This window comes from Polistes canadensis, unplaced genomic scaffold, assembly GCF_001313835.1.
Source record: "Polistes canadensis isolate GaletaPanama2010 unplaced genomic scaffold, ASM131383v1 scaffold_327, whole genome shotgun sequence".
NCBI lineage: Eukaryota > Metazoa > Arthropoda > Insecta > Hymenoptera > Vespidae > Polistes > Polistes canadensis.
The window spans coordinates 115,195-128,886 of NW_014569874.1; the positions used below are offsets into that span (position 1 = coordinate 115,195).

Here is a 13,692-nt window from a genome sequence, read left to right on the forward strand (position 1 = left end):
TGTTCTTCTATTTTTCTCGTTATACGAATCTGGTTTCGATGATCGTTCGATGTTACCATAAATCCTATAAGCTATATACTTTTCTTTCCATTCGGCCTTATATTGCTTCACAGCTTCTCATCTTTCTGGATAAAGATTATGTACTTGGTTGTTTTGTTGGAAGGATATACGATCGTATTTCAATGTCGGCCTTGGAAACGTCAGAACGGCAGTTTACTCTTGACCGTCGTTGAGACGCATAGGCTTTCCAATTTGCGAAGAAACGAGCTTTGTATTTAGCAATGATAAACGCAACGATCTTCCAGTCAAAACATTTTGTAAAACGATAATATAGTTAGACGAGTTCTTATTTTCTTGACCGTAGGCGAGATTGGCTGAATTGGACACGCCAAGGCGTCTGGAAAATCTTCAAAAACTCGAAGAGTTAAAGAAACACCTGATGGATCTTGAAAAGCAGGTACGATCGAAACCAAATGTTTTCCTGAATTCCTTTCATTTTCTCACGAGCTAATAAAGTCTTGATCGTTGATTGATTTTGATTTAATGTTCAGTACGAGAAAGGAAAACCTTTGGTAAACCTAGTCGACAACATGGTCAAGCTTGGATCATTGTACAATCGCAATACTGCAAACGAAACTAACAACGTGACTACTTCTCATAACGATTTATTCAAAGAGAACGCGAAAAATCATCGGGATCGTTTGGAATTTAATCAGAGATTACAAGAACAACGTTTGCTTGCTGAAGAACGCAGAGATTGGAATAGACTCAGTCCGGATCATGGACAATTGCAGGTAATCAACACGATTTTCCACCTGATCGATCAACCGAATAATTCAAAGCCTAACCAATGAGTTTCTAAACTAAATAACTCTTAAATATTAGTTTGAGTTAATTGTTGCACTGAAAGGTTGAACGTACGTTTGATATTATTTTGTCGTGTTGTAGGCAAAGGTACAACAGTTATACAAACTTGACCGATTACTTCAAGAAGAATCAGGTACCCTTCATAGTCTTCAGCAAGACAAGGTTCGTAATAATAATATTCATTGTTAAAACTTAACAAATGAAATAACATTAATGATATTTATTTAAAACTTCCTGTAAACTTTACGATCCCTATTATATAGGAAATTCTGGAAAAAGCTCTGGGAGGTTTGCGACACAAATTGCAAGGCAGCAGAAGTAACTTGATCGAAGCGGAACGTTACAGAAAGCAACAGCTTTTATTGGAACGCGAATTGAGCAGAGTCAGAGTATTGTTGGCGCACAATTCTAAGGTAAAAATATTAGGGAAAGTGTCGATTGGTTCTGTGATCGGATTTGGGAGAGTTTCGATGATCAAACTTCAGCTTTTTTTCTATGGGATTCGTTAAAACCTAATCGAATGATTCGTTTGTTTGAGAATCAAATCGTGACACGCGTATGTAGAACTGGGACGAGTTTATTTAAACGATTAAACGTTGGATTCGTTGTTTTCAGGTAAAACCGGTATTACCAAGTCAGGTAAATGAAATATTTTCAAAAGCAATACGTTTGAGTTACTTTGAATCGTATCATCTTTAATAATTTCAGCCTCGCGTCCTTTTGATCATCGTTTTTATCGTTATCGTTGTTGTTGTCGTTGTTGTTGCATCTACATGCGTTGTTCATTCTTCTTTCTCTTTCATGTTTGCTCTTTTTACTTTTTATTTTCTTCTTTCATACTTATCACCCACACAAAGAGACATTTTCCATTCGATTTTTCAGAAATTGGAAGAAACAGTAGCGGAGAATGCAAGACTGGAACAAGATTTGGTAGTGTTAAGGCAAAAATTGCAAGCTTCCAGAAGATACGCTGGTAATATAACGAGAGATGCATCATCGGGTACGACTGCACCATTGGAAACGGAATTGAGAAGAGTTCAACAATTGGTTGGCGATCTTCAAAGGCAAAGAAAAGAGCTAAGTGTTCAAGTTCAACAACTCACTGAAAAGTCTCATAGTTTGGTACAGCAAATTCGACCACAGTCGTCTCCAGGTACCAACACTTTCCAACTAAGTTCTGCTGTTTCAATTGAGTTGTCTGTTTGATCGTATTAAATTGTAATCAAACAATTTCCAGCTCCGCCAGTTCATCATTCGAAGAAACGCACTCAGAATTCTTGGTTGGAGACTGATTTAGATTCTGGGATCACTCTTGATCATGGCCTTGGTTCACCAGCTAGTCCATCATTGTTATCCTCGACACATGGGAAACAAAATTTGGAAAGTCCTTATCGTCGTTACGCGTCACCAACGCAACACAAGAAATCATCTTCGCCAAATCGTCAACACGTCGAACAACAACCTACTGTACAAAATTCGCATAATCATATATCGTCTTTGTCGCCGCAATTACGGGAACAAATTCAGCAACATCAATTGAAGCAACAATTGTTGAAAGATCAAATGCAGGGAAAGGGTAGTTTGATGCAGATCAATGTTTCCCCTTTGTACGTCAATACCGAGTCCAGAATGCAAGGTAAATACTATAGAAATTCTATTATATAATTGTATTATTATAACATAGAAACGTTTATTCAATCTGTCCCTTTAACTCATGCAGATACTAACAAAAGCAACGATAGCATTACGAGCCAAACAAATGGTGGACCTAACCTCCCACCGGAATACGTTCCACCACCTCCACTTCATCCTCTTAACGAAGAAACTTCTTTGACGAACGATAATTACAGACAAAATGAAGATAATAAATTTGCAGGTAAGTTTATTTAAAACAGTTACGAAAGCACCGGTTCAATCTATTCATTAATATTAATCATATCCCTAGGTTTGTTGCACAATCGAGAAAAGCAAGAAATAAAAACGGTCAGAATCGTTAAACGGGAATCCGAGAGACGTCAAAGAGATCGAGGTGATAGAAATGGTAATATCGGGATTCCATTAACGAACGGAGGACTTCAGGCACCTGGTGGAGCAAAAAGATTGTCCGACGATGACATAGCTGGTTCCCAGAAATTCGAAGTAAGACGATTGAAATCAGATGACAAGACTTATTTCGCTAATATAATACTTGTAATACTCGTCATTTGTAGAAAGCCCAATTGGGTAAAGTCGTTGAAGAAGTACCAATTGTTCATGCTCAAAGTACCGTACATTTGACCGAGCTTGACGACATACAATTCCAAAGAAGCATGTCTCTTCCTCGAGGATTTGGTGGTCAACGACATCAACCTGGTGTTCATCATATTCCCGTTGCTCCACCACCCCGCAGCGATAGCATGCACGCTCTTAAAACTATCATGATGCGAAGACACAAGGTCAAGGTAAATTTACTTGGAGCCCCGGATCTAACCTTTGTCCTAATCCGATTCACCCTAATCAATATCTTGGTCATCCGTATACGTATTTTAGTTTCGTTTGGTTTTCTTTTCGTAAATCCATTTTAGGTTTTTTATTTCTCTTTACCTTACGTTCGTTCTGTTTCTGATTATGCTCGCTGCAGTTTGAAAATTACGACGGAAGCTCCGATAGCACGTTATCACCGCACCTCGATAGTCCTACGTCGAGTACGCAGTTGCCAATTAGTTTGCCAAACTACTCGAGCTCGCCTTATAATAATCCAAGTCATCAGAATTATTATTCTGGACAAACTGCGAGAGGATCGAATCAACAACAACAACAACAACGATACTATTCGCCACACCTGCAATACGAAAATTCAACGTTAATTGCGAAGAGTTCGCTAGCACTGAGTCCGGAACCGGTGTCACCCAATAACGGTGGTGACGTACCTTTAGACAGGCCGACATTAGGGTCGATAGTTAATGCTAACAGCAAATCGGAATCACCCCAATTGTCTCCAGTGTTTAAAAGCGAAGCTGCCAAGCAGATTATCAAAGAAATGACCGAGAGAAAAGTCGACGGTCCTAGAAGAAGACAGGTTCCTAAAGAAAAGAGAAGACACTACACCGTTTCTAGTAGCAAACCCGTTCTAGATCTCGAGGACAACTTCTCCAGGATGGTACACCAATACGTTTATTTTATTTCTTATTTCATTAAATTTCGTCTTCCTTTTACTAAGCTTTATCGCTCCATCCGATTCCGCTAGCCTTCTATCTCACGCTTATTCATTTATTTCCTTTATTAAATCACCTAAAGAGTAGTTTAGTTTAACACGTTCCGTTGCCACGTGTACCACCGGTGGTACACGCAGTCATATTTATTTAATGTGCAAAATATCAAATGGTCTGAACGACGACAAGTCAGACAAAAATGGCTTGGCGCGGAACGTGTTAAGTTAAATCAATTGGATAATCTTATTTTATGATATTGTCAGGGTATGGGTAGAGCAAGAGACGACTTGGACATGGAACAAGCTCTCAGACCTAGAATCAATGCTCCGGATGTCGTGAGATCGACTTTAAGTCATAAAGAATTGAAATATAACGAGAGTACCATCGATCAATTGTTGGGTACACCAAATAAGATTGTCATTCCTGAACGTTATATTCCCGAGCAGGTAAATTCAACGAATATCCATTAACTTTTCAGAAAGACGTGAATTCATATATAGATAACTGTTTGTAATATTTTAGACCCCAGAATTAACGGCAGAAGAACAAGAGCAACGTTTGAAGAAAGCAGATGCTATCAGAAAGATGCTTTCCGAAACAACTGTCACTGCACCCGAGGGAACTGGTAATAACGAATATACTTTTATTGTATCAATTATTGATTCGTTTGTAACGTTCGAATAACATATCGTTTCGATCTTTCCAGACGACGACGTAAATCACGATAAACCTGACACGTTGAAAAGAAAAGTAGTCGAGGAGAAACGACAGAGAGAACACATTCTTCAGCTGAATCAAATTCTTGCTAAACAAGTCATGGAGAAGAGTAAAATGGTAGCCGGTACGTCGGCGTAAATGAATTTTCGATTGTTTCAAACAATTCTAACGATCTTTATTAGAGACAATCTTGCATGGTCTCGATCATCTTTTCTTTTTTTTCTGTTCATTTCTTTAGACCAGCCGTGTGATTACAGCATGAACGCGATACTAGGCTTCTTTTTTTTGTTTAATCCAATTATTTCGTTTACAAGAATTTTCTCTAACTCCCCCCCCTGCCCTCTGATCCGTCGATCACTTTATATATATTTATTATGGTGAATTCAAAGTTCCTATGTTTTTAAATTTAATTAGTAATTTTATTGACTTAAAACAACATACTTTTGATTCACCCTAATATATTTTCCATGCGAATAACATTATTCATTCACGAAATATATATATGCGTTACCATGAAAGACCGAAATTGGATAATTTCAAGATTCCCATGGTGCTTGTCAACACACACCAAATAAGTGGCAATTTGTATATCTCATTTTAAAAAAATGTTTAATTCCTGTAGGAGAAAAAATGGAATCAAGTATTCAGAACTTTTCGGTAGACCTAATCGGACATGTACCAAATAATTATGCGAATCTTGATTTTTCACGGTAACATATGTACCAACTCGCATGGTTTACCATTATTCTCTGATATATTCATACTATACTTAACCCTTTGGCTACATTTGACTTCTCAAAACTTCATGCATTTGTTTGAGCAAAGATGCACATAATGCATATCTTGCATAAAATCTATTGCTTTTACACTTGCCTGCAAAAAAAAATGAAATGTGCTCCAAATGGTAAATGAAATATTTTCAAATAAATGTGTATATACCCAAAGGGGTTAAAATAAGTTAAATGCATAGCCAAAGAGTTAAAAATAAGTTAAATGTGTACCCAAAAATTGAAAATAAGTTAATTGAGAGTCTTAAAATTAGTATTTGTTCTTCTTCTTGTATTATATTTGAAGTTGACTTTATTTTAAATTTCTTTTTTCCTCTATTTGTTGTCATTAATTTTGTTAAAAATACGTAGCGAGTGTTGTTTGGATTGTTTGTGGTGTGTGTAGGTAACCAGGCGCACTGACAGACATGCTTTCTCGATTCTCCCACGTAGGACACACGCACTCCTTCTTCACGTTTATCGTTTTTCAGGTTTGTTCATTTTTTTTTATCCTTCCACCCCACTCTCTTTCTCATCGTTTTGATTTTTCTTCGTTTTTTTTTCGTTTCTTTTCCCTTTCATTTTGAATCATTTCGTTTTAACAGCTTATTTACGTCGTCGATCATTCGTTGCTTCGAAATAATGATGATCGTACTTCTCTCACCGATGAGATACACTGACCGGATCTTTTTATCGTCGACAGTCAAAGCATTGGCTACACTTCCATTGAAGACTGAATCGAGCATGGACGAAGAAGATCTATCACCTGTGACACCGTTGCCATTGTATCAACAAAGGGAAAATTATTATTCATAAATTTAATCACACATTCGGATTATTCCAATTGAAAAGGACAAACGCTGGATCATTTTTTTTAAACAAAGGGAAGAAAGAAGAAGAAAAACAAAAGCACAATCAATAAATTACTGCCAAATGCGACCCGACCGAGAAGAACAAAAAACAAACAAAAACCCAAGGGGAAGAAATATATATATCGGAAATTAAATAAAAAATAAAATATATAAATACGCGCGAGGGGGGGGGTGTGGGTGAGGACAGAAAAATAATCGACGATCGAATTAAATGTCCTCGATTTCTTTTTATCTTTTCATTAATTTATTACTTCGATTTTGAATATTGTGTATAGGAAGAAAACAACAACAACAAAAAACACCATTGATATCCTATGTAATTTAGAATATTGATATGGGACCGCGACGAAATTAATAAACGATGGCAGTTAATAAATCTAATAATTAAACAAATGCATTATATAGAAAAATTGTAGCAATAATCTCTTAGATATATATTAAGATACAATAATCGCACAGCATTAAGTGGTATTGTAATTGAAAATATATACAGCAGTTGCCATAAAAATACATATTAAATAATATAATATATTACAAATTTCGCATAGGATCCTTCGAAGAGAGAGGGGAGAAAATAAAAATGAATTTGATTACGTTAATATACGTTATCGAATTGAATTTTTGTTGATCTGCGACAGGACGTTTAGCATAAAAAATAAAAAGCCTAAATAAACGAAAGAAACGGGGTGCCAAAAATTAGGGCGATTGAAGAAAGAACGCGGGGTGCTACGAGACTATTGTCAATTACAAATAAATCGTAATTGCGTTAACGCATAAACGCGAATAAATCATCATTCGAATAATACAAATGAAAACAAACAAAAATATGAAAAATCAACTTCTCGAGCCTTCCTCTACCAAGGTTTTTTTATAAGCGCATTATTGTAATAATATAAATATATAAACACACACACTTATACACCCTCTCTTTGTATAGGAAGGTGTGTATTATTATTATTATATGACTGTACATAAAGTTATTAGATAGGCAAGTAAGCGAGTACATAGGAAGAATGTATAATAAATAAAAAAGAGGGAAGGGAGGGTCCCCCTTCTAAAGTACGGTCCTAAATTTAGAAAAAAAAAATGATGTTCCTTCGTCGAGATAAACTGACGAACATTCGCACTTTTAATTATTAATTAATAATTATATTAAATCAATGTGAGAATGGGGGTGCGCGTCTTACGTACGATATAAATATTTACACGTAAAAATTGTGTTAGCCTAAAAAATTCTTATTGGCGGGCTCTTCTCACCCTTCGATGAGAAATATAGTCATACTCATTGCGTTTATAAAACGCGGTTAAATATTATAAACAGCGAATAAATCTAATAATAATTTAACGTTGACCTCAAAGGAAACACACAAATCACTGTTATTGTTATATCGGATGAAATAAAATTAATACAATTAACAACTTTATCGATTTACTCGATAACAATCTTATCATTTATTCCAATAATAAAGATAAGTATGCCCAAGATAAGATTGGCCAATTCGATCAATTCAATAAAATTGAATAATCGCGATCTGATATAAATCATTATTTTGCAAATATTTAAGCGTATATAAAGATCTGTATTTGATATAATCAATTGAAAATGATCCCAAACGATAGGATCTTCATCGAGAAACTAGAAAAAGAAAGAGTGGAAAAAACGTTCGACCGAAAAATAAAATACCCTTGGATTGAAACTGGAATTCTCGTCGTTAAATGAGAATGCTGATGAAAGTTTCCTACACTTTCCTCCCCTCCCCACACCACCACCCGGTAGAATAATAAAAAGACCAGAGTCAAAATAAGAAATAACTTGAAAAGATATATCCTTTTTTTTTTAGCTTGTGTAGAATTTCGAGTCATTGTTTACATGCTCGATTAGGGAGGGGGGGGGAGAGAGGAGGAACAACTTAAAGACCAGTTTAGAATAATATTTTATCTTTATCAAAAATCAATTCAACTTGTAACTTTGCCAACCCTTTCGAAAAAATGTCACAAATAACTCGACATTCATTTGTTTATTTTTCAAGATTTTCTGCTCTTCCCCCATATTTTTTTCCTCCTAGCTATTAGCTTACTCTATGAATCGTGCACACAAATACATGTGTACACAAGTAAGTAAATAATTTTAATGATGCACGCGTTAGAGTCATCATCTTTTTTTGATAAATAAAATCATTAATATACATATAATGGAAAATATGATCTTGCTCGTTTACTATACCGAGTACGAAACGGAAGAGGAAGACAAATAGCAATCAAAGGAGTACACAGCAAAGTTACATTAGCAAAATGACAGAGAAAAAGAAAAGAAAAGAAAAGAAAAAGAAAAAGAAAAAAAGATCGAAGGACGGACTATGAGGGGATCTCGCATTGAACGAATGAATTCGTGAGTGAGTCTCATCGTTGTCAACGTTGACAACAACTGGGAGAGGCAGAGGTTCGACGAACTAGCCAATCGTGGGAGCCCGTGTACCTGAATTCTAATGAGGCCCACCTGGGTATATATGAGCTGTTAGCCACGGTTTCGAGCACGATTTTTCTTCGGCCGGTGTCCGGTCACCACAAAGGTGAGTCTTTTCGCTATTTTATTCTTCTACCGATCTATCGGATTCTGGCCTTCGTTTATCTATCCTCTTTTCTTTCTTTTTATTTCTTCTCTTTTGTTTCTTCATTTTTACGATCAATACAAAAAAACACACACACACATTCTCATCGAAATAACATTCCTCTACTTAAGCCAATGCGCTTTAAGAAAGTTGCCGGGTCTGGTAACATCGAAAATGCATACAAACAACATTCTATGATATTGTATGCAAATTGATAGTAAACGTTGATCATTGAAATGAAATATCTTTTATTACCTATCTAATTATATCCAGATAAATCTATCTGACACTTTTCGAATCAATTTATAAAATAATCATTGGATTATTAAACTGTCGTGTGAAATCTTTCTTGAATTTCGAATATTTTCCGCGGGTATTTGGAAAATCGGTTTACGAGAGATCAGAATTTCTGCGATGACGATGACGATGAAGATGATGATGATGATAATGATGATAGTGGTACTTTCCACTCCCATATTTTCTACCTTTTCTTTTTCTTTCTTTTGTTTTCTTCTTTTCATTCCGAAGGAACTGGTCGGATGAGACAAGTTAGGATGTTGCGTTCCTGTTGCTAATTTTTATCAATAACTTTGCCAACCAATCGCGTCGCAAGTATCCTTGCGTGTGTAAAAAGAAAATGAAAAAATAACGCTTAAATTAATTGGAATTTAATCGAAACCGATCAGGGAAACCCTGACACAACCTATCATCTCGTTCGTTCGTTCGTTCTTCTTATTATTATTTTTGTATTCAACGGTATAGCAAACAGTGAGTAGGATGCATCCCGCATTTTAATTTCCCCGTACACATAAGTGCACAGATGGAAATCTCAAGCTCGTATTTGCTTTGATAGATCGGCTCAATCCTATCGAATGAACTATAAAGAGAAAAAGAATTATGAAGGATACAAGATCTCTACGAGGACGATGACTCACGAATTTTTATATGCACCGAACAATCTTCGATTAAATCTCTACATCTATATATATATATTCATCTTTCTTGTATGAAAACTATTTTGGTATTCTAATCGAAATAAAAAGAAACAGATAATATTTATCTTTCGATTGGTCGATGGTACGTTAACCTCGGATTAAATTAAAATTAGTTTCGAAATATTAGAGTGAACCAAAATTTCGCATTCTTTCGGTTAATGCAATTTTGTAGTTTGCAAATCAATCAAATTATTATACTTTATATGAACTTGTTGGTACGAACCTTTTTGGTTCACCCTAATATCATATCAGTCTTTCATTTCAAAGTTGTTTTTGTATACGAGGCCGTGTATCCTTACCAACCCTAACCGGTCGTGAGTAACTCGGATAAACCCCGAGAGATAACTTGCCCCCCACAGAATTTTCTACTGAACCAACCAGTCGTGTTTCACTTACATTAATCAAGCAAGATTTATCGTAACCGCGAATCATTCGCGTTCGAACATCGTTCAAGAAACGTTTACTATACCTGTGTATAGTAGCCTAGTGTTTCAAAGCTTACAATTAATGAAATTGAACCTAGTGGTAACGTACAAGATTTTCTATAATAAATGAACAATACTTCATTATTATGAAATTGCATTTCATCGATCATTAAACATAAATTTGTTTGTCTACAGCATTGAGAAAATGAAGTTCTCCGTTATGAAACTGTTGTTCTCCCTTCCCCTTCTGTTCGCGTATTTGGCGTACACATCAGCCGGTGAGTATTTTCGATGAAACGTTCTAGATAAGATAAAAGCTTTCCAGTAAAATTTGAAAAAAAAAAAAAAAAAAAAGAAATAAGAAAGAATGATAATCGCGTATGAAATCTTGAATTATCTCTCTCTCTCTCTCTCTCTTTCTCTCTCTGTGTGTATCAGATCAGAACGCAAGAGTTGTCTGTTACTTCAGCAACTGGGCGATTTATCGGCCTGGCGTTGGTAGTTATGGCATCAACGACATACCTGCAGAATTATGCACACACGTGATATATTCCTTCATCGGTGTGAGCAATGTCACCTGGGAAGTACTCGTCTTGGACGAGGAACTCGATGTTCAAAAGGGTGGCTTCAAAAACTTCACCCAACTCAGACTGAAGTATCCTCATCTTAAAACTGAAGTCGCGGTTGGTGGTTGGGGAGAGGGTGGTAAGAAGTATAGCAACCTCGTTACGGTGAAACAACGCAGAGATACTTTTATCAAAAGCGTCGTTGGTAAGTTTCCACCTTCTCTTTTAAACAACAATTACGATACCCTCATTTCTTTCTATTTTCTTCATTGTTTCTTAATAATTGTTACAGAATTCATGTACAAATATGGGTTCGATGGTTTCGATCTCGATTGGGAATACCCAGGTGCCTCAGACAGGGGTGGCAAGTTTTCCGATAAGAACAATTTCTTCTACTTCGTTGAAGAACTCAGGCGTGCATTCGATAAAGAAGGTAAAGGCTGGGAAATTACGATGGCCGTACCCATGGCTAAGTTCCGTCTCGACGAAGGTTACCACGTTCCCGAATTTTGCCAGTGAGTATTTCCCCTAATCGTTTAACTTAATTCGCGTGACCTTTTATTTTTATCCACTTCGTTTATCATTTTATTTAGGAATTTAGACGCGATTCATGTTATGTCTTACGATCTTCGTGGAAACTGGGCTGGGTTTGCTGATGTTCACAGTCCACTTTACAAAAGACCCCATGACAGTTATGCTTATGAAAAGCTTAATGTGGTAAGTATACTTTGAGAGCACCAAGTAAATATTCTTATATTTTTAAAATACCTTTTATTCCTTTAGCACGATGGTCTATTACTTTGGGAAGACAAAGGGTGTCCAGCCAATAAATTGGTCGTCGGTATACCTTTCTATGGTCGTACGTTCACCCTTGCACGTGGTAACACCAATTACAATCCAGGAACCTACATAAACAAGGAAGCAGGTGGTGGTGATCCTGGTCCGTACACACAGGCTAGGGGATTCTTGGCATATTATGAGGTCATTTTTCATCATATAATACCATTTCACACGATCAATAATCTTGTCAAGCGATTCTGATTAGAGAAAATAATATCTATATCGAATTTATTTAGATCTGCACAGAAGTCAACAATCCGAATTCCGGCTGGACTAAGAAATACGATTCCATTGGCAAAGTACCTTATACTTACAAAGGTAAATTTATTTTTAGAAAAGATACTCAATCGTAATGATAAGCGAATTTCGTGCCACTCTAAAATATTATTAATATAAAAAACTTGTTGTGTCTTTATTCAGAAACACAGTGGGTTGGTTACGAAGATCCTGACAGTGTTAAAATCAAAACTGATTTTATCAAAGAAAACAGCTATGCCGGTGCTATGATTTGGGCTATCGATATGGACGACTTTAATGGTCTCTGCGGAGAAAAGAATCCTCTCATAAAAGTCATTCACGATGGCTTGAAAGATTACAAAGTACCTAAAAAAGAACATCAAACTACACTTACGGTAAATAATTAATTGTCAATTAATTAAATACATATAGGACGTTAGATATTGAATATCGGGGTTTTATTTTCTGTCCAGCCGGAATGGGCAAGGCCGCCAAGTACAACATCTTCCCCGAATAAACCTGAGACGACGAGGGATACCGAGGAAACGACTAGGCCAACTGTACCAACTGTACCAACGGTAAAACCAAGTTCCTCCACTTCCAAACCACCATCACCACCTGTTGATGACGACGAGAAAGTTGTTTGCGAAGGCGAAGAATATCTTCCTTCGAAAAATTGTACCGTGGTACGTATTCATTATCTCTTACATTTATCAATTTCATCTAAATCATTTTATCAAGAAAAACAAAATAGATAAATTCATGAAAAATAATTTTATCGTATTTAATTGGAAATTACAGATTTGTATAATAGATTTAGATTTATTGGAATTAATGTGAAAACAACACGTACGAGGAATTATTTTTCAAAATGGCGCCTGCATTTTAATCGACCATTTTCTTCTTTCTCCCTTTATTTTAATTACTTTCTAAGCAATTATACTTCAGTCCCTATACTTTGTCCTTCATATTCTAATATTATGTTATTTCTTTTTTATCTGCTATATATATTATGAATATTTGTTGATTTTAGTACTACCGATGCGTTTTTGGAGTTCCTCGAAAGTACCAATGCCCAGATGGTCTGGTCTACGACACTAATATGCATGTTTGCGTTTGGCCTGAAACTGCCGACCGAGAGGAATGCAGAACTAAATGAAAAAATCAACGATATCGTGCTACAAACATGAACAACAAGTTTTATATATCTTTAATATAGAAGAAGAAGATGGAAGTGGGAATAATGTAATAAATTGTATACCAGTATCTCATCCTATCTCCTCATCGAAATTATCTTGAAGCATTCATTGGTACTACATATTATAACTATGCTGATAACCAAATTAAAATGATTCAATTTCTCGTTAAGATATTTCTGTGATTCTGCAGAAAGAAGAAAACAAATCTTCAAGTTATCTCTTTTATATATCGATCAATAGACTTTCTATTCAATCAATATTAAAACTTCACACAAGCAACCATCTTGAATAAAGATTTTTTATTGAATTTGATCTCTAATTTGAATGACCTCGAAAAATATACGCCACGTCGCATCTATATATTAGAAACAGAAGATCTCGGAGTAAACACTTATGTTGCTAACTTC

At 35.8% G+C, this 13,692-nt stretch overlaps 2 protein-coding genes and 1 long non-coding RNA gene across 13 annotated transcripts in view; 2 read left to right on the top strand and 1 right to left on the bottom strand.

Annotated features, from left to right (window-relative positions):
• LOC106791629 overlaps positions 1 to 7,826 on the top strand; it is a 44,572-nt gene extending 36,746 nt beyond the window's left edge. For 2 of the 7 annotated variants that reach the window (XM_014757416.1, XM_014757419.1), the window contains 15 exons: positions 365 to 457; positions 552 to 794; positions 949 to 1,029; positions 1,131 to 1,280; positions 1,483 to 1,506; positions 1,750 to 2,020; positions 2,105 to 2,503; positions 2,588 to 2,743; positions 2,813 to 3,006; positions 3,078 to 3,308; positions 3,488 to 4,006; positions 4,322 to 4,504; positions 4,581 to 4,683; positions 4,765 to 4,899; positions 6,246 to 7,826. In XM_014757416.1, coding sequence (XP_014612902.1) covers positions 365 to 457; positions 552 to 794; positions 949 to 1,029; positions 1,131 to 1,280; positions 1,483 to 1,506; positions 1,750 to 2,020; positions 2,105 to 2,503; positions 2,588 to 2,743; positions 2,813 to 3,006; positions 3,078 to 3,308; positions 3,488 to 4,006; positions 4,322 to 4,504; positions 4,581 to 4,683; positions 4,765 to 4,899; positions 6,246 to 6,358 — 2,895 coding nt within the window. In that variant the 3' untranslated portion in view covers positions 6,359 to 7,826. Of the gene's footprint in view, positions 1 to 364; positions 458 to 551; positions 795 to 948; positions 1,030 to 1,130; positions 1,281 to 1,482; positions 1,507 to 1,749; positions 2,021 to 2,104; positions 2,504 to 2,587; positions 2,744 to 2,812; positions 3,007 to 3,077; positions 3,309 to 3,487; positions 4,007 to 4,321; positions 4,505 to 4,580; positions 4,684 to 4,764; positions 4,900 to 5,948; positions 6,034 to 6,147 lie in introns of all 7 variants that reach the window. The other 5 variants (XR_001382203.1, XR_001382204.1, XM_014757418.1 and 2 more) reach the window with 5 other exon arrangements.
• Positions 7,827 to 8,099: 273 nt separating this feature from the next.
• LOC106791632 (endochitinase) lies at positions 8,100 to 13,455 on the top strand. 3 transcript variants are annotated; one of them, XM_014757425.1, is made up of 10 exons: positions 8,100 to 10,543; positions 10,639 to 10,721; positions 10,882 to 11,214; positions 11,302 to 11,524; positions 11,603 to 11,726; positions 11,793 to 11,990; positions 12,086 to 12,167; positions 12,270 to 12,481; positions 12,560 to 12,772; positions 13,120 to 13,455. In XM_014757425.1, the coding sequence occupies exons 2-10, from the start codon at positions 10,649 to 10,651 to the stop codon at positions 13,243 to 13,245; spliced, it is 1,584 nt and encodes a 527-aa protein (XP_014612911.1). In that variant the 5' UTR covers positions 8,100 to 10,543; positions 10,639 to 10,648; the 3' UTR covers positions 13,246 to 13,455. The 3 variants fall into 3 exon arrangements, with proteins under 3 accessions (XP_014612911.1, XP_014612909.1, XP_014612910.1); XM_014757423.1 differs by having other exon boundaries at positions 10,882 to 11,524; XM_014757424.1 differs by having other exon boundaries at positions 8,100 to 8,984; positions 10,882 to 11,524.
• Positions 12,718 to 13,683, bottom strand: LOC106791634. Of its 3 annotated transcripts, XR_001382207.1 has the most exons (3): positions 13,348 to 13,635; positions 12,940 to 13,264; positions 12,718 to 12,809 (listed from the first exon to the last, which is right to left on the bottom strand). It is a non-coding gene; the product is annotated as an uncharacterized LOC106791634 (long non-coding RNA). The 3 variants fall into 3 exon arrangements; XR_001382205.1 differs by lacking the exon at positions 12,718 to 12,809 and having other exon boundaries at positions 12,849 to 13,264; positions 13,348 to 13,683; XR_001382206.1 differs by lacking the exon at positions 12,718 to 12,809 and having other exon boundaries at positions 12,849 to 13,237; positions 13,348 to 13,636.
• Positions 13,684 to 13,692: the final 9 nt, after the last annotated feature.

Coding starts and splice junctions, on each gene's coding strand:
- LOC106791632 (XM_014757423.1), top strand. CDS start 10,649: ATGAAGTTCTCCGTTATGAAACTGTTGTTCTCCCTTCCCCTTCTGTTC. Junction 10,722..10,881: donor TTTGGCGTACACATCAGCCG/GTGAGTATTTTC, acceptor TGTGTGTATCAG/ATCAGAACGCAAGAGTTGTC. Junction 11,525..11,602: donor CACGTTCCCGAATTTTGCCA/GTGAGTATTTCC, acceptor CATTTTATTTAG/GAATTTAGACGCGATTCATG.